Source organism: Prionailurus viverrinus, chromosome D2, assembly GCF_022837055.1.
Source record: "Prionailurus viverrinus isolate Anna chromosome D2, UM_Priviv_1.0, whole genome shotgun sequence".
Lineage (NCBI taxonomy): Eukaryota > Metazoa > Chordata > Mammalia > Carnivora > Felidae > Prionailurus > Prionailurus viverrinus.
Window position 1 is genome coordinate 17915371 of NC_062571.1, and position 25980 is coordinate 17941350.

Here is a 25980-nt window from a genome sequence, read left to right on the forward strand (position 1 = left end):
ACCTCTCGTATAATGTTCATTTAATTAAAACACACTCTTAGTACTCCTCCAAACAGTGATAACGGCATAATATTCCACCTAATCAACTAATTTCTGGTCAGTCCTAATAGCTAGAGAGCTTAGTCTACAGAGGTCTTTTAAAGCGGAAGAGGACCAAATCCTAAGACATTTGAAAACCTCTACAGGACTGATCTGAAATTAAGCTTCTTAAAAATCTAGTTGGCAGGAGATTTGAATAAGCCCCATTAATCACCATGGGTTTGTCTCGCTTTGAAATTACGAGTCTAAAACAGCCCCCTCGCCTCCCACAGGTTCTCGTATTCCGTACTGCACTGCGAAAGGGAGCACGTTCTAAGACAAAATATTTATCCTCGCTGTGACGCCAGAAGCTCGAGCCGATCTGATCTCCCACACTCCCCGTGGAGTCCTCTAGACGCCCCGGAAAGGCAAGGGTTCCAGAGGTGAGAGCGCACACACGCCCGGGGCGGGCGGAGGCCACGCACGAACACACACTCTTCACGCACCAAACACTCCAGGCTCAGCACCGGCTATAGGAAGGGCCGCCCGGATGCACACGAGTGCTCTCCTCCCGAGCCGGGGGGATCCTCAGGGTTCCCCTGGCCGCCTTCAGCAAGCACGCCGCCTGATGGAACCCAACTAATCTTTCATTCAGAGGGCGTCATCTGCCCTTTACTGCCTCCGGTTTTACAGACACTAAATGGTAACTGAACGCTTCTTCAGGAGTCAAGAGCCGTTGCAAGCTAAGAAAATAACAGCCCTGGACGAAGCCATCTGAACTTCATCAAGCGTCCGAGAGCACTCGAGCCATCAACCTCCTGCCCACCGATCGGGCGGAGGCAGCTCAGAGGCAGAAAAGCGCAGGACTTGAAACGATCCTTCTTCCTGATGCCACGGAAGACGCTGTCCTCTCGGGATAGAAGCCCACGCCGCTTACGAGACACTAAGAACCACGTGTTCCATTTCTCGCCCCTGGTCTGTCCCCCAGGGACATGAGGAACCCACTGATTGGCTCAACTCCACCACCTCTGCTCCCAAGGGCGGCCACCTTCCTCCCTGATACGTGAACTCCGGTTTCCGAGCTGCCAAGGGTTTAGTTTTTATCTTCACTGCTCTGCGAAGAGATGTGCGTCTATTTTTATCTGCTCCCCACAGTCTCGAGGCGGCTAATCCTTAGGAGTACGCCCTCTTAGGGATTCCTCGGGCAGTTGGCTTTCTTTTCTTCCCTGTGTCTTTCTCTTTCAGCCGTCGCTGCAACACTCGGGCCAAATGGTGGACTTCGGGTGGCCACTGAGCCGCGGTCTGACCTCTGAAACTTGGCAGGAGAAAGCTACGTCCTGTCAAGGGTGCCGTCTGAAGGGACCGCCCTTTTCAAAGATACCGTTAACTGCTCTACGCTGTTGACTGCTGGAACAAAGATCGACTGTTCGGATAACGATGCTAGGAATCAGAGGTTGTAGTGGACCCATTCTCTCACAAAGCCCAAGGCAAACAGCTCAGTCAGGCCACTGGACAAGCCTAAGAACGTAACCCTGACGTAGCAGGTTCCCTATTCTAACTGCTCCCTTGGTCCTGGCCTATCAGCGTTCCACACAGAGAACAGAACGGAACACCCAGCGTCCGTCTGTCCCGGCATGGCTTGTTCACATTTTTTTCCAACCAACGTCCGGATGATTTGTTTGCTCGTGTCAAACGTTAACAGCAATTTCTGGAATCTTGGGGGAAAAAACATCAGCTTCTAGTTGGTGACAGAATGGTATGCTATGGTGAAGAATGATAAGGTTATTTGACCTATCTGGGCACTGACAGTTACTACGTGGATGTTCAGTCCTGCTGAGGCTACCGATCCGTGGGATGTCTTCTCGGCACACCTGAACGAGGGGGTACATGCTTCCTGGAAATGCAGAGATCACCCTCTCTTGCTCCTTTCGGACAGATTTTGTTTGGGACGAATTGCCAAGTCCTTGAGGCAAGTCCTGATTGGCCCAGGACAAACTCGTTTTTTCCCGCCTCGGTCATGGTCACAAACAGCCGTGACTTAGTTCTGGCCCATGGACTGTAACAGAAGGTCCGCTGGGCAGACTTCCAGAAAAGTAATAAGCTGCTGAAGGAAAGACCACTTCTGACCCCTTTACTTCCTGCCTTCAAAGTGATCACGATGCATGGAGCTATGGCAGCCTTTTTATAATCAGAAGGCAAAAAGGATGGGACTGAAAAAATACTGAATACGGTGGTGAGGAAATCAGAAAGTTCTCAGTCCGCCCGAAGCCTTAGAGGGTCACCCCCACACTTCTTAATTTAATACGCTGTCTTTTTTGCTTAAAGTACCCTAACTGATATGACACGATACATAACAAGCAGAAGGGCTTTGGGCTTCTTGGTGACAACACGAACAGAAAACAATGAAACAACATACACAGAGTTTCAAAATAAGACGTCCCACTCGAATTCTGTGCATTGTGAATTTACCATTCGAATACAAACGGAGTGGAAAGTAATTCTCGGGTGAGCAAGCCCACAAAGCATTTCAGTTATCTGAGCTGCCTGAAAACGTATTTGAAGATCTACTTTAAAATAAATACATAAAAAATAAATACATGAAACCAAGACTCCACTTACGGCCTGATGTGGTAGGATGCATGAAGATGACGTCAGCATTAGCGTCTAACAGGCTTACATAAATATGCTTATGCAAATAAAAACTGCTTAAAAGATCGTTATATCAAAGAGAATTTTATTAAGTGATTATACAAAATCATGTTGACAATAATCTGTGTCGAATTCCAGATAAATCAAGCCCATCAGAAAATGAGTGGGAAAAAGTAAAAGCATATTAGTTCCTGACCTGAAGATACATACGGTTTCATTCTTGGCAATAAACCAAAGCTCCTTCAATTTCAGTGGTTTCGTTGAACTTTTTTTTTTTTTAACTTTTTTTTTTTTTTTTAACGTTTATTTATTTTTGGGACAGAGAGAGACAGAGCATGAACGGGGGAGGGGCAGAGAGAGAGGGAGACACAGAATCGGAAACAGGCTCCAGGCTCCGAGCCATCAGCCCAGAGCCTGACGCGGGGCTCGAACTCCCGGACCGCGAGATCGTGACCTGGCTGAAGTCGGACGCTTTCGTTGAACTTTTTTAAGTAGGCTGCACACCCATCGCAGAGCCTGAACTTCCACCTGAGATCAAGACCTGAGCTGAGATCAAGAGCTGGAGGCTGAACCGATTCAGCCACCCAGGCGCCCTGTTGAACTTTTATAAACACGTAAAGCGGCAACTAGTGGACTCCCATGTAGGAAACAACTTTCCATGTAGGAGGGAAAAACAACCGACAAAACAAAAAGACCAGCAAAGTCAAGCGTTTTCCACTGAATAGAAGAAAGAAAACGGGGGCAAAAGCACGCATGGAAAAAAACAACAACAACAAAAAAAACCCAGAATGACATAAAACATCAGAGAACAGATCTACCGTGAAAATGGCAAAGTGTTCTATTAGACCATCAGGTTGGCCTAAAAATAAAAATACAGTGCTAGGGTTGCTTAGAAAAGACCAACCTTGGGGCGCCTGGGTGGCGCAGTCGGTTAAGCGTCCGACTTCAGCCAGGTCACGATCTCGCGGTCCGGGAGTTCGAGCCCCGCCTCAGGCTCTGGGCTGATGGCTCGGAGCCTGGAGCCTGTTTCCGATTCTGTGTCTCCCTCTCTCTCTGCCCCTCCCCCGTTCATGCTCTGTCTCTCTCTGTCCCAAAAATAAATAAAAAAATAAAAAAAACCCAAAAACCCACACACACAACAACAACAACAACCCATGAGATATTTATAGAAATGAGAAGTGAAGAACGTAGCCTCCGGAGTCAGGCTGCCGTAGTTTATAGACTCCAGCAACCCTGAGTTATGCAACCTTGTGGATTCTGTTTCTTCACGTATGAAATCACAGGACCCAGAGGAAAACCGACTTCAGAGCCGTTGCAGGAATGACATGAATAAACGCCTAAAAAGTGCTGAGCACGGCGTCAGGGAACAAAAAACACAACTGCACAGAGTTGCCACTGCTGACACCAATCTCATGCCACAAATAACACCCCCCCCCTCCCCCCCCGTATCCGCCAAGTCAAATCACCACTACTGGTGATTTCTTCAAAAAGAAAAGAAAAGAAAAAAAAAACCCACATCGATTTCTTACAATTTTGAAACTCTCTCAGAAAGACGCGTGGTATTAAAAAAGAAACCAAAAGAATTCCAGAAGAGTGAGAAATAACACTTTGGTCATTTAAAAAGTAGGTTTAAACATAACGAAAATTGTAATGCTACATTTTGTAATACGGGGAAATTCAGCCAAAGCTGCCTTCCGGAAACGAATGTAACAGATGTGAAATAAACATTCAATTCTGATTGGGGGGGGGGGGGAGGAAAGCAGAAGGAAGAAAATATAAATAGATAATATAAAATATAAATATAAATAGCTATGTAAAATATAAATATATAAAAAATATTATATATACTTAATTTAAATATAAATTTATATAAAAATATAAAATATAAATAGCTAAACAGATATTAGAATTTATATAAAACCCAAGCACTAGGTTCCTAAAGGATGTAAAGGAAGAAAGAATAAAAGGCAAAGAAGAGGCATAAGGAAAAAAAAAAACCAAAAAACAAAACAAAAAAAAAAACCCAAAAAACAAAAACAACTCCAGAGAGACAAACCCCAGGCATTTCTACACAAAAAGGAAATTTAAGTGCATATGCACACAACGCTATGCCAATAAGTTTGAAAAGTGAAGCTTATGATCTTCTGGGAAGATATAAATTATCAAAATTAATTCAAGCACAACATAGATAAACCGACCATATGTCAACATCCAAGGAAGCATTTTAAAAAGTCATCAAAGGACTACTTTCAATCAAGCAAAAACAGTTCTAGGTTTAGATGACTTTTATAGGTGAATTTCAAGAAACAATTCCTTTGTAAATAAGTTTTTCTTAAGCATCTTTTTAAAAAAGACAGTTGTTCTAAAATTCATTTTACAAAGTTAGCTTAACCACGAAGCCAAAACCAGATGAAGGGAAGGGAGGAAGGGAGAAGGGGAGAGCGAGCGGGAAACCACAGATCATTTCAATTATGGATCTTAATCCAAAACCTAAAATAAAGTAGTAGCCAAACTCAGCAATATACGGAAGACATTCTGGTAGATTCTCAGAACCGAGTAATACACTGACATTTAAGACAGGACTTCCTTTCAAGTGAGGGGGCAAAAAACGTTGTTCAAATATACTCACCCCCAACACTGCTGGCATGAAAAATGAAAAGAAACAATCCCCACTTCCGTCCCCAGAGAATCAGCCACATAAACATAAAATGGAATACATAAAGCCACGAGAAATGAAAGCTATATTTAAAATGTTTCCTATGGATCACTGAGTGAAAAAAAGCAGAATGCCAAACAGCAAATATAGTATCGTATTTTTATATAATTACATGCACCTCGCTATCAGGGGATGGAAGAGACACATGAGGAAGGTCACTCCCAAGAATGCTAATGCTTACTCCAGTCTACTGAGGTTTTTTCGATAAGGTTAATCCCTTTTAACCCTTTGGTGTGATTTCCTTTTTTGGAGGGTGGGCTATACAACAAACACGCGTCTGCTTTTTAATAGCTATTAACGAAAGAAAAAGAAAACCGTTTAAGAAACTGGGTGTCTTTTGGGAGGGTCTGATACAAGCTGTCCTACGCAAGGCAGAACAGATCTTCTGGTGGGGATCACTGCGGTGTAGAAGGCACAGGGACAGACTGCAGAGATTTTGAGCTACTATTTGCTTAAGAGGCAGTTTGCCAACAACAGGAGGGGGCGTCACTACCACCACCACCACCATCATCCGTGTCTGACCCTGGGCTCCTTGGGGCTGGTACTGCTTACACCCCAGAATGGACAGATCCTGGGGTCGTTTTCCCCTCAGAAGGCTGTGACAAAGATGTGTTCCGAGGATGACACCACCGAGCGCTGGTGGACACCTCTTTTTTTTTTTTTAATGTTTATTTTTTGAGAGAAAGAGACAGAGACAGAGCATGAGCAGGGGAGGGGGAGGGGCAGAGGCAGAGGGAGACACAGAATCCGAAGCAGGCTCCGGGCTCCGAGCCCGATGTGGGGCTTGAACTCACGCGGTGTTCCGAGATCATGACCTGAGCCCAAGTCAGACTCTTAACCGACTGAGCCACCCAGGCGAGGTGGACACCTCTTTGCAAGTGAGATTCTAGAGCCGACAGTGCCAACGGAGTTATTTCATAAAAGCAGCCGCCAAGGGAGATCCAGGTGAATATACCAAGAGCTATGTATTAGGTGCTAATCTCCAGGGTCACCTCCAGGTGACTCCAGAAGCCTTCCAGGAGGTCGAGTTGGCTGAAGACGACTCCTGGCATCTCTACTCCCCACTACGGCCTCTCCTATCCCACGGAACACACCAGAGCTCATACATCTGGTAACTTGGGTGGTCTTAATCTCAAGCTATGGTAACAGAGGATGAGGCTCTGACCCTCCAGGACGAGCTATGCATCATGTGGCAGCAGAATGACATTTACTTTCCCACTTTTCTTTGTCTACCTAGCAGAACCCCATACTCCCTAATTTACAACTCCGAAATTTGGCACTCTGTACAACAACAACAACAACAACAACAACAACAACAACAAAACCCTCCTATCCTATCTGGTGGCAAGACCTGGGCCCACGTGCATTCATTTGGCAGGAAAACCTGACCCGGACTGCTGTCTGTCATCTTTATTCATCTTGCCTCGGGTGAATGTTCATTAAAGTTTTCCTGCAAAAAATACTGGCACTTAATTGCAAGGTATTGCCCCAGAATTAAGGATCTCATGTAATAAAACCGTGAAATGTATGTACCGCGATATCTGTCCGGAGTGGACAAAAAAAAAAAAAAGAATTCCTCAGGAGTTTAAGTGAGGGAATGGGGACTCGTATAATTACAGACAGTCTGTCCCCGAGAAGCTTCCTAATAAGATACCTGGAGAAAGACTATGGGCAGCTCTGGAACAAGGGAATACTTGGAATAATTCTTCCTTCCTTCCTTCCTTCCTTCCTTCCTTCCTTCCTTCCTTCCTTTTTTTCTTCCTTCCTTCCTTCCTTCCTCCCTCCCTCCCTCCCTCCCTCCCTTCCTCCCTTCCTCCCTTCCTCCCTTCCTTCCTTCCTTCCTTCCGGGGACAGTGCAAGTGGGAGAGGGACAGAGACAGAGAGGGGGACAGAGGATTTGAAGGAGGCTCTGCAGTGACAGGGTGAGAGCAGCGAGCCCGATGTGGGGCCCGAACTCACGAACCGCGAGATCATGACCTGACCCAAAGTTGGACGCTCAACGGACCGAGCCACTCAGGCGCCCCAGCACGTGCAGTAATGCTGAGGGGGAGAAGCCAGGGACTGGACTGAGAGGCAAAGAAGGAGTTCACTTGGAAGGCATGCCAGGAGAACAGAGAGGCACTCCGAGCCCCGCGGACGGTTCACAGTCCCACGTTCGACAACCAGAATCAGACAGGCTTTCCTCTAGCTCCCGACAACATACGGGGGCCGTTCCAGGTTCCACACACGGCACCTGCACATCGACATCAGGAACAGGCAGCACCGTGGCCTTTGCACTTAGTGTAAGAGAACATAAAAAGGAATTGCCAGCCATAAAAAGGTGTTGGCTGCAAGGGTCACAGCGTGGATACCGGAGGAAATACAACAATCACCATAAAGGGGAAAAACGCCATGGAGAACAAACCTGCCAACGCGGAAGCCATTGTGGCGATCGGAAATCTCTCCGTGCTTAATAACACACATTCAGGGATGGATAACGGAATGGTTTTAAAGACCACGTTGAACTGTTTCCAAATCCCAAATGTCTGGCCTCTATGCAGGCTTGTGCCCTGAACTCTAGATTTTCACGTATCTCCACTGCCCACTTGAGCCTCCCACTTGGATGCAAAGTTCCCTCCTGGGCTTTGTAGCAAGGCTGCCCTACCCACGGCTGACGTTCATGCAGCGCCTACTGTGTGCAGGGCACCGTGCTGAGGGGCGTACAAGTGTTAACCCATTCATTCCTCATCGCGGCCCCATGACATGCCCAACTTATACCTGAGGAAATTGGCGCAGGGGGCTCAGCGCTGTGCCGAAGTCGGGTAGCTCGTAAGGGACACCGGGATTTGAACTTGGGCAGTCGGTAGCAGCACCCGCTAGCCCTCCTGCTCCTCCTCTCAGGAAGGGGTGAGTCCCTTCTTCAGGCTGTTGAGACATGGCCCTTGGCTTCATCCTTCACCCTCCACACCCAACCATTCAGCATCACCTCGACTCTACCTTTAAGATGCATCCAGAATCCAACCACTTCTCATCAGCTCTTCTGCTAACTCAAGGCTCTGAGCCAACGTCAGGGTCCCTTCCGGGGGTTTCTCTGCTTCTGTTCTCACATCTCCCACTCACACCCCCAAAACAAGCCTGGTCCTAACACAGCCACCTTGAAAAGACCGACGCTTTGCACACCTAATTCAGACGATGTTCCTCTGCTCTAAAACCTGCAGCGGCTCCCCTCTCTCAGAGGAATACCCAGCGTCCTTACAAGAAGCCTCCAAGGTTCCCAGGGGTCCTGACCCCTCTCACACCTCCTCCTCCCCCTGCTCAGCCACGCCGGCTTCCCTGCCACCCGGATATGCCTGGCACACTCCCTCTTCGGGGACTTTCCCTTGCCACGTCCCCTAAAGGGAACCCTTTCCCTGCTATCCAGATGGCACTCCCTTGTCCCTCCCTCAGATCTTTGCTACATGCCTTCCTGCCAGTGAGAGCCTTCCCTAATGACCTGTTTACTTTCCCCCGGTTTTACTGAGATATAATTGGTAGAAAGCATTGAATAAGGTGTGCGGCATAACGATTTAACATATACTGTGAAGTAATTACCACAGTAAGTTTAGTTAACATCATCTCATATAGACAGACACAAAGGAACGAAGGGAAGAGAAACTTAGTTTTCCTTGCGATGAGAACTCTTAGGGCCTACTCTCTCAGCGAGTTTCAAACATGCCACACAGCAGTGTTAACGAGAGTCACCGTGCTGCCTAGGACACTCCCAGTACTTATGGATTATTGCCACTGGACGTTTGTGTCTTTTGATCACCTTTCTTCAGATCTCCCTCCCCCACCCCCACCTCTGGCAATCACAAACTTGATCTCTTTTTCTAGAAGTTTGTTCTTTCTCCTTTTTTTTTTTTTTTTTTTTTGGATTCCGCATATATGGGAGATGGGAGAGTAATATTTGTCTTTTTCTGACTTATTTCACTTAGCATAATGCCCTCAAGGTCCATTCATGTTGTCACAAATGACAGATTTCCTACTTTTTTCGGGCTAATGAATATATCATTGTGTGTGTGTGTGTGTGTGTGTGTGTGTGCATGAGACATTTCTTTATTCATCCACCTATGGACACTTACACTGCTCCATGTGTCGGCTGTTATAAATAGTGCTGCTATAAACATTAAAAATGATGCTGCTATCTCTTCGAGACGGTGATTTCATTTCCTTTGGATAAATACCCAGGAGCAGAATTGCTGGACCAAAGAGTAGTGCTATTTTTACTTTTTTGAGGAACCTCCATGCTGTTTTCCAGAGTGGCTGCACCAGTTGGCATTCTCACCAACAGCGTGTAACAGTTTCCTCTTCTCCACATTCTCACCAACATTTCTTCTTTCTTGTTTTGATGACAGGCATGCTAGGAGACGTAGTGGTATCTCCTTGTGGTTTTGATGTACATTTCCCTGAAGATTAGTAATTCTGAGTACCTTCTCATGTACTTGTTGGCCACTCATATAATTTCTTTGGAAAAATGTTTATTCAGGTCCTTTGCCTGTTTTACATAAAATTACATATATATATGTATTTATATGTACATTTATATGTACCTATAATATATATGTATTTAAAATTATATATATTTAAAATTTACATGTATATACAGATATATATACTTAAAAGTATATATTTTAATTATATTAAATATTAATAAAATAGACCAAAAAAATACATAAATAAAAATACCCAGAAAGAGCTATTGAGTTGTATGAGCTCCTTATATTTTTTTTTATATTAATCAGATACACGATTTGCAAATGTTTTCTCTCATTCTGTTGGTGCCTTTTCATTTTGTTGACTGTTTCTTTTACTGTGCCTTATCACTTATTTAATATTGGACCTCTGACCTTGACTATCATACTCTGTGACCCCACGCTTAGTTTATTTCTCTCTGTTGCATTTAACATCTTATTATCATAGAGTTTAATCACTCGTTTTTGCTGTCTTCCACTCCTACCCCCTCAATCTAAGCTCTAGGCAGCAGAGAAATTTTACAATCAGTTTTGTTCATTATCGTTTCCCTAGTGACCAGAAAAACACCTGTCACACAGGAAGCTCTTGAATGCTTGCTAAGTGAACGCATGAATGCAAGAGTCAAAAAAATACATATATAAAACTTCAAATCTGAGTGCAATTTTCTTATTGGGGTATTCTTTTATCAGATTCAAATTTCCAAAGACGTGGATTTTCTTCTCCCATCATTGCCTGATAGAAGAAATCACAGTTGATCCAGCGTAGTTGAGTGTTAATTTTAAGTCTGTACTTCTATTTTTACAGGTTGGGATAGAGATCGGGGTTCTCAAAGATTCGGCCACACCGCTTAGCACTCCAGGGTATGTGGGGACTGGTCAGCTCTACCAGCGAATGGGCAGACGTTCCAAGTGCAAGAACGCAGGTACCATGAGCTGGCAATGCCGCTCCTCTCGAGCTCATCAGAGAAGTCACAAGTGATCTCTGAAATCACAGTGTTCCAGAAAAAGTAAAATATACAGCCTAAGGGGCTGAGAGAGTCGAAACACATTTTACACTGTTTTGACTGTTTCCTAAAATAGACAAAATCCTTCCCATTAAAAAAGAAGAGAAAAAATTTTAACAGTTACATGGTGGTGGCGAAGCAACGGGTTTAAGACGGTGGCTGAAACAGGATGGTTTGTTCAGACCCAAAGATTCATCGCATTTACCAAGCAACATACTGAGGACCCATTCTTGCTCTACTTTCCTTTTGAAACAGGTGGAAATCGCTATTTCGGTTACTTCCTCAACTGTTTTCGGTCAATGCCAACAAGCTCCAGGGTTGCACTGCACGACAAGACTGAGACCTACAAGACCTCAGCACAACAGAGCCGTTCAGACGAAGAAGGCTGAACGTCTGCCCTCAGTGGCACACACGTATCGAGAGCAAAGCTCTCAAAGCTGATTTCACATATACACAAGCTGCTCGTCACACACGGTAACAATACGATAATATTCTGAGGGGCTGTTTGTAGTTTATGAAGCTCTTTCACACATATCTGAGCCTAACGACTATGTGTAAGATGGATAGGGCATGCACTGCTGTGGTTTCGCAGATAAGAAACTCAGGAGTTTAGAGAGATTGTTCCGACCTTAGTCTGGGAGTTAAGTGACAGAGCCATTAACCACTCAAGTCCACAGCTACTTCCTTTTCTCCTTTTTCTTTTTTTAAGTTTATTTATTTTGAGAAAGACAGGGAGAGTGAGTGTTGGAGGGGCAGAGAAAGACGGGGGGTGGAGAGAGAGAATCCCAAGCAGGCTCTGCACTGTCAGTGAGGAGCCCCTTGTGGGGCTGAAACTCACAAATTGTGAGATCGTGACCTGAGCTGAAACCAAGAGTCAGACACTTAATCGACTGGGCCACCCGGGCACCCCCATAGCTATTTCTACTTATTCGGACTGGGGATAGACAGTGCTGCTCAGAGAAAAATTTATGAACCGTCAAGATTCAGACTGAATTTGGATTCCAAACAGAACACTCAGGGTTTTTTTCCCTGCTTTCAGTAATAGCAAAGTTCCTTGGTATAGACCAATCTGCCCACAAGAAGCAACTAGAAATGTTGGATGAAACACACCAAAAAAATCTATTTGAAGGCACTGGAGAGTTAACAAGGCAGCTGGGTGTTACAGGGCCGGGTTCCCAGAAAGAAGAGAGGCCCCAGAGTAAGGCCAACATTCTCTGATCCCTCTTCCCCTCACGCGGCGTGAAGCCGATAGACTGGAGAAGCTAAGCAGAAGTGATGGCTTTGCAGGAGGCAAAGCAAGGTAAGTTTCTGCAGGTGTCACGGAGCTGTGGAGGCCAGAACTGCAGTTCAGGTCTCGCCAAGGAAAAAGGGGCTCTAATAACCATCGCAGACTTCCAGGTGGAATCCCAAAGGGCTCCCTTCCAATAGCAAAAGAGAACTGGGGACTCATCAGTGTTTTACAAAAGACTGAAACCCAGCTGATGCCAGCTCAGTGCCACACCTGCCCGAGGCGATCTGCCCTTTTTCGCCTGTCACAGAGCAAAACGAAATCCTCTTTGGAGGATGAAAACATCAAGGAGGCCCTTTAAATATCTCTATTATTTGTTCATACACAACAAAATAAAATAACTGAAATTAAGAATTCAGCAGATGGACTTAAAAGCCAAATAGATATGGGAGCACCTGGGTGGCTCAGTCAGTTAAGTGTCTGACTTCCGCTCAGGCTGTGATCTCACAGTTCATGAGTTCGAGCCCTACATGAGGCTCTGTCAGCCCGGAGCCCACTTCGGATCCTCTGTCCCCTCTCTCTCACTGCACCTACCCACCCCCCTCCCACCACTCTCTCTAAAATATGAATAAACGTTAAAAAAAAAAAAAGCAAAATAGAGATAGCAAAGAATCAGTAAACCAGAAGGAAAGCCAATAAAATTACACCTAGGTTAAAGCACAAAGAATAGAAAAGGATAAATAAAATGGAAAAGAGCACAAGAGGGACACAGGACATGCTGAAATCTCTAACAAAGATGTATTTAGGGCCCAGAGGGAGACAGGAGAGAAAATGGGGCACAAGAGAAGCTTGCCAAAGACAGGAAGCAACAGATTCAGGAAATCTACAAACCCAAACAGGTTCAATACAAAGAAGACATTTAGGCACATTTCAGTGAAATTTCTGAAAACCAAAGACAAAGAGAAGTATCTTTAAGGAAGCCAGAGGAAGAAGTTAAAATGCCTTCAAAAATGCTACAGTAAGATCAACAGTTGATGTTTTACCAGAAACCATGGAAGCCCGAAGACCACAGAATGACTCTCGAAAAGTTGCCCAAGCTTCGGTCAACCTGGAATTCTAAATTCAATGAAGATACTTTTCAAAAGTAAAAGTGAAGTAAAGGACAAATTTATTTGGAGACAATAAAGGGAGAGAATTCATTGCCAGAAAACTGGCACTAAGAGAAATACTAATAGTTCTCAGACAGATGAAAAATGGTCCCAGGAGGAAAAGTGAAAATTATAAGAAATAAGGAAAAAACATAAATACGTGAATAAATCAAAAGGATATTTACTACACAAAACACCAGAAGATGTCCTGTGGAGTTTACAGATAGAGAGAATTAGACCATAAGGCAATAAAGAGTGTCAAAGAGGGTAGGAGAGCTAATGGGGTCAAGTGCTATGAGGTCTGTGCATTATTCAGGAAATAATAAAATTATTCATTTATATTAGACTCTCATAAGTAAAGAATGCAACAAGTTAACAAAGAGAGAAATACTTAATCTAAAAGAAGCAGGAAAGAGGAGGAAAAGGAACACAAAACGTGGCATAAATAGAACATTGAGAGAGATGCCAGTGTTAAACCCAAATACATCAGAACCTGCACTAAATGTAAATGGAGTAAATATTCTAATTAAAAGACAAGATTGTTGGGGCGCCTGGGTGGCTCGGTTGGTTAGGCGCCCGACTTCGACCCAGGTCATGATTTCTCGGTTCGTGGGTTCGAGCCCTGCGTCAGGGCTCTGTGCTGACAGCTCAGAGCCTGGAGCCTGCTTGAGATTCCGTGTCTCCCTCTTTCTCTGCCCCTCCCCTGCTTGCGCCCTCGCTCTCTAAAAATATGAATAAACACTAAAAAAATTTTTAAAAAGGACAAGATTGCCCTTCCCGGACCACCCAGTGGACTGGACTACGCCACTGTCCATTAGCCACCGCCTCTCCCCCTGCACTGCGAGCTCCTCAAGCACCGAGAGGACCTTCGTGCACACCGCTGTATTCCCAGGATGCTGGCGGAAAGGGGACCGAAGAAGAAAGAAACAAAATCACGTTACTCATTTAGGACCATCCGTCTCTGCCCAAACTATAAGCCAGAGTCCCAGCCGGGGGAAACTGAGCCACACGTGTGCACAGGCACTCAGGGATTGAGCTTTCAAAACATTTGCTGCTGATCTTTTTACGAGAAGGCCTCCACCAGGCCCCTCGGAGCTGCTCACACAAGGCACAGACAGCGTCCGTCCACTGTCTTCGCCTTATATCATCTCCCAGTCCGGGGCATTCTTTGTTTTAGATGCAGAGGAGGCCTCAAATGGTCAAAAAGGGGAACGGATAAGGGGAAAAAGAAGAGTAGCCTGTTGCCGGAGCTGGTTTTTATAAAAACACTACAAATAAAAGCAAGCAAAACAAACACAGAACACAACAGGCTGGTGAACGGTGGCCAGGCCGTGGCCGGGATTGCGAGCGTCAGGCGCAGGTCAGGCCGTGGGATGGGGCAGCGGGGGGCCCGTGAGAGCAGAGAGCCTGGAGGCCGGCCGCCTGCGACTGTCCAGGTGGCACGCAGGTCCCTCCCCCGCCCCCCGGGGAACAGAAACGGAGCACACTCTTCTATCACATTCCCGCGGAGAACTGACCCCGGAAAGACAGAAGCAGAAACCTTGCTTCTTCTCAACCTCCCGGGATTCCACCAGCAATGGCAGTGGCCAATCGGGATCGATTGCTTTTTAGGTACTTTCGGGCCTCGTGCCTGAAGACCAGGCGTGGGAAAGCCACCTGCCAAGGGCGAGGGCGAGGCGGCACGCTGTCAGCGACTCTGCTTCCCGTGGGGGCGAGGCTCCTGGGCTCTCTGGAGGCGGGCTCTCCATTCCCCCCGCTTCTGGAGACTGGCGGATGATGTCATCAGGAGAAGGATCTCCCCACCCACCTCGCAGGAGCGCCAGCAGATTAAATAAAATCAATGCACATAAAAGGCTGAGCGCAGGTCATGACACTGATAAAACGTCCCAATAAATATTTTGTTGCCATTACTATGCAACAGAGCTTAAAGCCTCGCTGTTGTGCCGCAGCCAAACCCCCTCTGCCCCACCGGCCACAAATGCCCGCGAGGCCACCTGAAACTCAGAGGGAGCTGGGGGGCCCCTGCTTAGAGAAGCACCTGTCTCCTGTCCCAGGACCCTGCCGGGGGGACACAGGAAGGTGACTTGGGTCTGCCAAAGCAGGTCTGAGCCCCGCTGAGCTGCCGAGGGAGCAGATCAGCTCTGTCCCAGAGCAGCCGCCACAAAAGAGGGTCAGCTGCTCATGCATGTTTGTAAGATGCCACTTTTATAAGAAAAATGTGAAATGAAAACAAAGCCCCGGGCCCCAAGAGACCCCCACCCCCCCAGCTCAGGAGAAGCCAGACGCCTCCGGAGCCACACTCCTCTCCTCTTGTTTCCCTGGATCTTCTGCTCTCCTAAAAACCAAACTCTGTGTCCCCCTAACGTAACGGCCCACACCAAAGCCTCACTCCGGGCAGCTGAGTTGACATAGAAAACTTTTTCTTGGCTTTCACGGTGTTTACCCTCACTGAGTAACAATGAAAAGTTGGATTGTATCTTTCCCCACAACCCTTAATCCCGATGAGCTACTCTTAAAACCACTGACATCAACGCGGACACTCCAGCCAGACTAAACAGCCCAGCCGGTTACTTCAATGCCTGCCCTCGTGTTGAAAGGTTTCTAAAAAATAAAAGCAGGAAAGAAAGAAAAGAATAGCCCCTCAAGAGTCCTCCTCTCTGGGTTTAGGCTGCATTACAGCTAGACGTTTAAGAAACTGGTTCAAAACACAGCCCTTGGGTGATTATCCTGAACGGAACAAAACCAAACCTTACAAGTAACCCCAAATTTACAGAGTAAACACAGTGTTCCCTTGATTTCAAGGCTGCCATGAGGTGTGCACCTTGGACAAACTTCTCTCTTAGAGAAGGATCCTTTGTGGGATGCAGTTGAGATCACCCGTGGTCAGGAGCAGTATTTGAGTTTTAGACGCAAAAATGTTTCAAAACCCTTCATTTTTAATTTAGTGATCAAAAAAAAAAAGGGGGGGGGGTAGCACAGAGAGCAACTTGCTAGAAATTCAACTTTTGACACCTGAACAAAATCTGCCCTTTTATCAAGCGGTTCTCGTTTTTATTTAAAAAAAAAATTTTTTTTTTCAACGTTTATTTATTTTTCGGACAGAGAGAGACAGAGCAGGAACGGGGGAGGGGCAGAGAGAGAGGGAGACACAGAATCGGAACCAGGCTCCAGGCTCCGAGCCATCAGCCCAGAGCCTGACACGGGGCTCGAACTCACGGGCCGCGAGATCGTGACCTGGCCGAAGTCGGACGCTTAACCGACTGCGCCACCCAGGCGCCCCAAGCGGTTCTCGTTTTTAAGGGACTTGGATAAATAAATGGAAAGGAATGGTGTGCGGCTGACAGGGAAAAGAAGAAAACAAGGGAATAAGGCTTCCCCCCCTAAAGGTTTGTTTGATTTTACTTATATACACAATTTTAAAGCAAACCAGCTCCAGCTTTGCCCAGTAGACAGAACGATACTCTATATAAACTCCTTGGGTTGCACCTGATTCCTGTACTTGACTTTCCCGTCAGATGCATTTCTAGGCAAACAAAACAAAACACACACGCGTGTGTGCGCACGCACTAACAAAAAACAGCGCAAAACTCTTCTGAGTTGGACTCGGGAGGGGTTTTAACACACCCCTCCTCACCCCTACTCTAACAGGGTTAACAAGAGTACTCCTCCCCTGGGGCCTCAGCACCCAGAGGACACAGTCAGCGGTCGACCATGTTGGACTGTACTCCAAGTGTTGGCCTTGGCGTTAATTCACAGCTGAATTTCAATGGCGGTCTTTGGGCCTCTCCTCCTTTCTATGTTCGTTGCCCTGGGGGCTGATGTCCATTTTATAGTTCTAAATGCCATCTGTATACTGACCATTCCCACGTCTACATTCCCACTAAGACCTTTCTGCGGAACACCAGACACATATCCAGTCACAGACAACGTACCTTGGACTTAACATGTCCAAACGTTAACTGCTGATGTGTCCCCTGCACCCGCTCCACTCAGCCCCCTCATCTCAGTTAAGGCGACCCATCTCTTCCCTTGTTTTAGCCATACATCCTAGAGCTCTGCTTCACAGAGATTTCAAATAAAATTAACTGAAGTTGGGGGGGGGGGGGGCGCCTGGGTGGCTCAATCGGTTGAGCGTCCGACTTCGGCTCAGGTCATGATCTCGCGGTCTGTGAGTTCGAGCCCCGCGTCGGGCCCTGTGCTGACAGCTCGGAGCCCGGAGCCTGCTTCCGATTCTGCGTCTCCCTCTCTCTCTGCCCCTCCCCTGCTCATGCTTTGTCTCTCTCTCTCTGTCTCTCTCAAAAATAAATAGATATTAAAAAAAATTTAAATGAAGTAGGGGAATTTTTTTTTTTTTGAGTGGGCAACTGTACTGTTAAGACTAGGATGGGCTCCTATTTTCTAATTTCTAAGGCTTATTAGAATAAGCCAACATTTCCTGTATGTCAGATCTAGGATTTCACTCCTGACAAGCTTTTCTAGGCTACTTGCTTCTATGTATGTATTTTTTTTTTTTTTTTGGCGGGGGGCGGGGGGGGGGCAGTACATTTTATATACTTAAAAAAGGTAAATAAAACATTGCCCAAATATGTGAAGTTTTGTTTTGGTTTTGGTTTTGCAAGGCTCTGAACACCTGATGCCTTGTATCTATCCCAAAGGACAGGAAATAAAGGGTGGGACGTAACTGCATTGCTTTTCAGTCCTGGAAGAATGTAAACACGTTATGTTTACTTGGGGTTCATCATGGGGTTCCTATGATCTCTACTGCTAAAAATCTCCCTTATTCTTTTTATGACTCTTAGTATCACTGATGACTTAGTAGGCGCTCACCATATGTGCTGAGCAATACATTCACTCAACAAATATTTACTGAATTTCCTGAATGCCGTCAGTCGTCCAGTAACGATCCTGGCGGCAGTATCTCACTATTCTAATGGGTAAAGACAGATGAACATGTAAATAAGTAAGACATATGGTGTGTGGGTGGTGATAAGAATTATGGAGAAAATCAAGGGTGGGGGCCAGGCGGCTGCACTCCTCGGGGAGGTGGTCGAGGTCAAGGGCCGCCTCGCTGAGGGTGCCTCTGAACAAAATCTCAAGGGAGGAGAAACCAGCACCTTGTAGACATCGTGTTTCTCCTCATGGTAACCAGAGGTGATCGTGTGCCATCATTGTACAAATGCTACCGGCCACAGGATTAAGGACTGGAGGGTCTGGGATCGCGACCAAGATCTACGTGACTCCAAAAACCTTGTTCTTAATGAACCACGTGCATGGCTTTCAGATTCATCACACAGGAAGGCTGGATTCAAACGTGTCCAATAATCCTAGACGAAGGGAGAGACGGCGAGACGGGAAAAAAAAAAAAAAACCCAACAAAACAAAACAAAACATTTATACAGAAAGTCAAACGCTTTAATAGTTCTCAATGAGAGGTATGGTGGAGGTCGGGGGAGATTCACAGAGGCAGCTTGATCTCCTTAACCTGACATTCAGTATGAGCTTACGCTCCGAGGACAGCACATTGGCTCAGTTTCAGGCATCTGACTGACTTGGGGAGACATTAATTTAGCCAAAGTCAAACCAACACGGAAGGCATCCCAGCTGTTCCTTTAACACATGCAAATGAAAATGCCACTGTCGCTGGCACTAAAATTAAACTCACCTCTAACACATCCCACCATGGGAGGAATAGTCAAACATCTGCTTGGACAAACTCGTATTTCAAAAAACTGGAAAAAAAAAAGCTATATACGCACATATATTTAATTTGGGGGACTTTGAAGCCCACACACTGATGAGCCATCACAAAGACACTACTTTCTCTCAGCTCTAAGGAAAAGTCACAGCCGAAAAACCACTCACAACCCAACGGTGCACACTCACACCGTCTCATGGAGATGTGATTTGAAGCAGTTGATTCAAACCACCAGGTAAGGTTTCTGAGCCAGATTCTGCTGGAACATCAACCACGCTCTTGAGTTTAGGCCAAGCCCCTCTTAAAAGCCACAGTGCCCCTTTCTGGCCTTAAGTCCGCTGCTCCTAATCACTGGGCAGGTTTTTAACAAAGGGGGACCCTCCCCTCCCTCTCCGTGCAATGAAGACAACCTTTGTGTCCAGAGTCTGACTCTCAAGGACCGTGTAAGTGCCCCCGAGGAGCGCTTCACACAGGCGGGGTGCAGACAGTCTGGTTAGCCTAGGGATGGAGGGGGGTGGGGACACCGGCACTCGTGACCTCTCCCCAGAGATCCAGGCATGTGCATACACACAGTTCCAGGACTCGCAGGGTCCCAGAGCCTCCGTGTGGGTTCCCTGGGGTCCGTGGATCCCAGGTCAGCAAACCTTTTTAGACAGGCTGTTCAACAGCTAACCCTGCTGAATTTAATCGGGAGCACAGCCTAAAGACTGAACAAAGCTGCCTGTGAAAAAAAAAATGAATGGATTATAGGAAACATTAAACAAAGACCATCTCCTGGACTGGATTTAGAATAACGGTAAGATTCTTAATATTATGTATCACATATAATTATATATCAGCCGTATGTTTCATATATTAAATCTCTCTCTCTCTCTCTCTCTCTCTCTCTCTCTCTGATGCACACACACACACACACACACACACACACACACACTGCGCACTTAACTCCTTGGTCCAAAAGTCCTGTAAATTTACCTGCTTATGAGCTGCTGTGGGAGCACAGAGCTGTCTAGAACACGCACACACAATAAAACAAACCCGCGAAAAGACCATTAAGCAAAGGGAGTGATAACCTGGCAGCTAAATGGTTAACCGACACGGTTAAGTCAAGTTCCCCTGAAAGCAGGAGAGGAAAACACCCTTTCCGTGCATGCTACTAATTTACAAAATCAAGCCAAACTTGAAGAAGTGTTCACGTGTAAGGTAGCTGACTGTCGTCCCTCGCCAGCTTCCCCTCCTCTCAGTCCCTGGGACACACACGCAGGGCGATCCGATCGCTGATGGGCTCTCTGGAAGCCCAGCGCTGCCTGTCACGGCCTTGCCCCTGTCCTTCTTTCTGGATGCCTCCAGCTCAGGACTCCCCCCTCCTTCGGGCGTTTCCTGACCTTCCCACCTCCTGGGGGCCCTGGCTGCACTGCTTTAGAGCAGACTGTCCAAGCCCTGGGGTACCACCCCCCCCCCCTCGCTTCCTGGTGCACCTGTTACCCGCCCCACCCCACCCCCGCCCCATCCCCAGCCAGAACGGGACTGGGGCCAGAGACTCTTCTGTCTGGAATCCCAGGACCCGAACACAGTGTCTAAGTCGCAGTGGATGTGTCATCCATGACGATGAATGACTCCCTAAGTAACCCGGTGAGCAGGAACGCCTACCAAACAGCCAGGAAACAGCTGTCCTCCAAATACAACTCTTTATTTTTTAACAATCTGCAACAAGCCCAACCCCCGCAATGATCTCCATGCGACCAGCCTCCCAGTCAGAGCTTCTCACCAGCAAGGCTGAGAGGTGCGGCGGCAGTGAGGCCTGACAGTAAGCGGTGACAAACTCACGTTAGAATGCCTGGAGACCTCATCAGCCGAGCCCGATGAACCCCGGAGTGCCCTCCGCCCTCGGGTCCCAGATCCCTGAAGGGTCCGTAGTCCTCCTGTGTCTCTGTGTTTCAGCTCAGTTTCACATCCGCCCTGCCGGGGTTGTTCCTTTCGCCTTTCCAGTCTCTAGAACATTTCTGAGCTAAGCTGTCCTAATAGAGCAAGCATTCCGATTTCCTTCCTTCCGACGACGCTACGAACTATGGCAAATTACGCGTGTTGGGGAAGGGGTTTGAGAGATGACGTGCCCTTCTCGTGCTGACCCCCCACCCTCTGGCCAGCCACCCACGGCCTCTCGATACTGCCTTGGGGGATCCGAAAGACTAGAATCCCATCCCCAGCGGGCCTGTCTCTTCCAGGGAGCGGAGCCCCAATGCCGTATGCCTTTTCCGAGTTTTACCGCCCCGTAGAGACACGACGCGCGTTCAGTCTCCCAGAGCGAAAGAAAGATGCTGCGTCGTGGTCAAAGCTACTTACCAGGTGTGGGAAAGCAAGCGGAGGCCCCAGGCCGACACACAGCTTAGTACTTACTGGTCATGTCTGGTGTCCGGGATGGCTCTGTCCATCCGCAGCTTATCACTTTCCACTTGGTTGAATTTGTTGCGGGCGTAGGGGTCCTGCCCGGAGCGGACCATTGTCCCTCCGACGTAGGCTTCCTGGTTGAAGTCCCGCCACCGCACTTTTCCTGGGAGAAAGAGCAGACACAGGGTGTGGGACGAGGGGAAAGTGAGAGCAGAGGCCAGCATCCGCCACGTGAACGGTGTTACCAGAAGCCCACGGCTTCCTCTGATGGCAGTTTTCGTCCGCAAACTAGCTGAAAACAGCCCAAGCGGGCATCGTCACGTGCCCAGATTGGAAAGCCGGATGCTGACAGTTTGCAACGAGACTCGGACCTCCTGTGCTGTCTAGTGAGCGATATTCTGTGCCAGCCAAGGTATCCGTAAGCACGGTTCCACACACACTTGGTAAGAAAGGAGGCTGCTACCTGCTTGTTGCACCTTTCCAGGGATTACGGTGAGGCCCAGAAGCATCCCAGATACGGTGAAAAAGATAATGTCCAAATTACACGCAAGGTTACCCTGTCGAGCCACATCGGGTGACACGGAAGTGTTTAAACGTGACATGACCAAGAACAGGCGGTCCCCACATCCCTCGGCGAGACGCTTCTCAGGGCTTCTTCTGGAAGCTGCTGCCACGTCTGACCCCACGAGGAGGTGAGAGGAACCAATCCTAGCACGGACACCTTCTAGCACACGTTTCAAGAGGGAATGGGGCCAAGGTGACCTGTCCATGCGTGGGTCAGCCCTGACTCGTGATCAGATTAGCTGCTGCCACTCTGGAAGGCCAAGCATGAGGTTCTCCAAGAACAGGACAGCGGAGTGGGGAGTTTGTACTGGGACCTGGGGTAGGGGCGGTACTGGCTGTAGCTGGATCTAGAGGAAAGGGCACTGCAGGCTGGGGCGAGGCTGGGCAGGCCTGGGCATCATGAAGGCAGACCCAGAGACACAGCAAAGGCATCAGTGCTCAGAGGGAAAGACAGAAGGAAAGACCGACTCCAGGCAGAGGGAATATTCAGGACTTGAAGTTCGCCCTGGCTTTTAGACCCCTGTCTACCCGCTTGCTACCTTTATGATCTTGGGCAGGTTTTTTTTTTATTTTATTCTTTGAAATAAGAGTTTCCTAAGGATCAATGAACTTAAAACAATGAAAAAAGGTTTTTCGTGAGGACTGAATGGCCTACTATGTGCCAGTTTGGCAGGTGTAGCAAACTTGAACCAAACTCAAAAAAAAAAAAAAAGAAAAAAGAAAAAAGAGTAAGAAACCTGTCCCCAGGAAGCTTATGAAATTCCCAATGGTCACAGTGCTCTGAAGAAAAGGCCTTAAGGGGCAAATAGTTCTGGGGTCGTTTTCTGTGGGGTGTCTGATAGGGGCTCTAATGTCCGAGTAGACACCCAGAGAAAGGGAGGGAGTGGGCCACGGAGCCCTCTGGGAACAGCATAGGAAAATGCTCAGGGAACTGCGGTGCAAAGGCCCTGGGGTGGCAGTGAACTACCTTACCCCATTCAGGACCGGCCAGGAAGCCAGTTTAGCAAAGAGTGAGGTGCTGGCCAGAGACGTGAGAGCAGGCCTGTTGACAGCTACCCACAACAGGCACATGTGTGCAGGCCACAGGTCTTCTGCCTCCTGTCAAACGCTGGGCTGTTCAGTTAAGCTCAACAATACCTACATGCGTGCTTTTCCAACATGGATCTCTCCGCGTCCAATCAAAGGCACGTCCTGTTTCTTTCTCTAGTTCAGAGATGAGGAAACTGAGATTCGGTTACATGAGATCTGTTCAAGGCCATAGAGTAAATTTTCTATCCACAAGCTCATCTGTTTCTTGCTGCGATTGTCCCGCGAGGTCAGAACCCCCATCTCATCACAGCTGGTTGCCGTGGAAATGATGCTTGGGGTCACAGAGGTCCGGTCTCTCAAATGGAAAAGCAGTTTCAAAACTCACGAGCTCCCTGGCTATGACGACGCCGTGCCCCCGGAAAAATGTCTGGTTAGGTTATGGGAGCTGGCCAGAGTGTCAGCGTTTTCTCCCGCCTAAAATAAAACGTTTCCAAAACACCTTTTTGGAAACATGTCTTTCATGCTAGGGCAACCCTGGAAATACTTCTGGATCCTCCTCTCTCCCCACCTTTCTGCCTTCACCCTCACAGACTCTTGAGGATAGGGAAGAAAAAAACCACCCATCTGTGCTTGGACTAACACAAATCAGAGCCTCAGCTAAGATCTATATCTGCAGTACTTACTACGGAATCCAAATGAGCTGGTTCCAACTAATGTGTAAAGGCCGGAATATTCGTTACAACCACGAGGAGCCAGGAACCGTGGAGCCCCAGCCACAACCAGAGAAGGGACCGTCACCCAAGAGAAGTTCTGTCTGTCACTCTGCTTATGCTCTCCGTGACCCTCACCAGGAGCGCTGGGGACAGTAAGAAGGGAGTCAGCTTACTCCTGGCCTGTGTGGGGCAAGGCTTCTGCTGAGTTCCTGGGGCTTCAATCCCACCTATAGATCTCCTTGTAATAGAAAACCTTCCCCCCTTCTAGAAAAGACATGAGGACAACAGAGGGTTTTACGGGGTTCCTGATGTCGGGTGACTGTGGGGACTTGGCCCCAAGCCATTGGTGTATACGAAGTATGGACTATATGCTAGGCATCGTGCTGGCTCCTGCAGATACAGTGAGCAAAAACAGACCTGATGCCTGCCCAGTGGAGGTCATGTTCTAGGAGATGGAGGGAGACAGATAATAATAAAATGACTATACCAATCACTGTCTCATGAACAACTGAGCTAGGCGTTCTGATACTAAGAAATGTAGTTCTACGGAGGCACCTAACAGAGGAAACTGATGTAGACAGGGGGAGTAGGGAAGGCTTCCCCAGGGGAAGGAATATTTGAACTGAGAATTGAAGAATGAATAGGAGTAATGTAGGAGAAGTCATCCTCCAAAGACTGCAGGAACCCCCTCTGAAGCAGCCCACAGTGACTCCTTCTGACTTGGGAACATCTTCCACAGGACCCTTGTGGACTCTGCCTTGCCTTGGGACAATTTTCCCAAGGCATGCGACCCTATTACTGGAGACAGGTTATAACTGGTTTTTCTGTCATGGAGGTTCAGCAATATGTCAGAATACGGGAGGGACTCTCAAACACGTTTGACTATGACACACATTTTATATCATGTCCCCGACACATGAACACACATACGTAGGCACACAATTGAAATGAAGGTTTCAGCCTTCCTCTGTGTGAACAGATGGATCTATCTGACCTGTTTTTCTTATGTGGGTGCAGCACTACAGAAGTGGCTTCATGCTCGAATAATGGGTCACACCCCATAATCTGAAAACCACTGGGCTAAAGAACCGTTATAGAAACCGTTATAGAATTCCTAGGGCTGGAGCCACCCAAAGAGCAGAGGCAGGAAAGACAGAGCATGGCTCTCAGAGGGCATGCGTGCCCCATCCCAACCCGGGCATTAGGGGAAGCAGCCAGATGCAGAGACAACGGAACAGGCTGGGCCTCAGTTACAGGTTGGAGAGAAACAGTCAAAACAACAGGTACAATGTCTGAAGAGCCTGACTTTTAAAAAATGCCATTCATAAATCATCGTGTACTTCTTTCACTGTAAAATTTTTAGAAAGTGCATTGGAAATTAAGAGCTTTAGAAAACAAACAAAAAATACACGAACACCTACAGACAGTGAACTTGGCTAGCTAGGCAGAAGCAGAGGCCATGAAATACCCCAAAGATATAAAACTGTACGAGAAAAGGGGGTGCCTGGGTGGCTCTGTCAGTTGAGCGTCTGACTCTTGATTTCAGCTCAGGTCATGATCCCAAAGTCGTGGGATCGAGCCCCGCATCGGGCTCTGTGATGAGGGTGGAGCCTGCTTAAGATTCTCCTTCTCTCTCTCTCTCTCTCTCTCTCTCTCTCTCTCTCTCCCGCTCCACCCCGTCCCCTGCTAGTGCTTTCTTGCTCTCTCTCTAAAATTAAAAAAACCAATTTTTTAAATTAAAAAAAACAAACAAAAATCTTTGCAGGAGAAGCCAGAAAGCAGCTCCATCACCAAAGACCATAGAAAACCACCTGCGATTAAAGAACACAAGAGGAGAAAGTGGGCATTATCCTAAGAACGCCTGGGAAAATTGTTTGCTTATTAAATGAGTTATGAGAGTATTTAAGAAGAAATCCATTTCTGGACGACAGACAGATTCTCTGAGAAGGAGGAGCCGTGTGGCCCCATGAGTGTGGAAACCTAGGCTTCTGTCAAACAGACTCTTCCCAAAGATTCCTGCGCAGGCGGGACAAGCCACCTGTCTGCGACCTCGTGCTGACTTATGGGGCTGGGTGAGGATCCCCACCCGATTCCAGATTCCAGCCCTCTCTCTGGCAGCCTCCCTGGGTCCCCCGTTCCCCTCTGTGAACAGCACAGCCAGCTCAAGCCTTCCCTGTCCTTCAAGGTCAAGCTCCTCTGAGAAGTAGGATCTTTGGATCTGCCCCACCCCCAATGCCTGCCACAGGCACACCCCCTCCCCTCCCCTCCCCTCCCAGCTGGACTGGGAAAGAGCTCCTCACCCGAGGGCCAAACCTCCTGTTTTCTTGCTAGTTCTTAC

General features: G+C 47.5%; 1 protein-coding gene across 1 annotated transcript in view; it reads right to left on the reverse strand.

Moving 5' to 3' along the window:
* The window catches only part of GALNT2 (polypeptide N-acetylgalactosaminyltransferase 2), a 192217-nt gene that overhangs the window by 47818 nt on the left and 118419 nt on the right, over positions 1–25980 (reverse strand). Inside the window, exon 3 of the mRNA XM_047824969.1 lies at positions 21346–21499. Within this exon, the coding sequence (XP_047680925.1) occupies positions 21346–21499 (154 nt within the window). The remainder of the gene's footprint in view (positions 1–21345; positions 21500–25980) is intronic.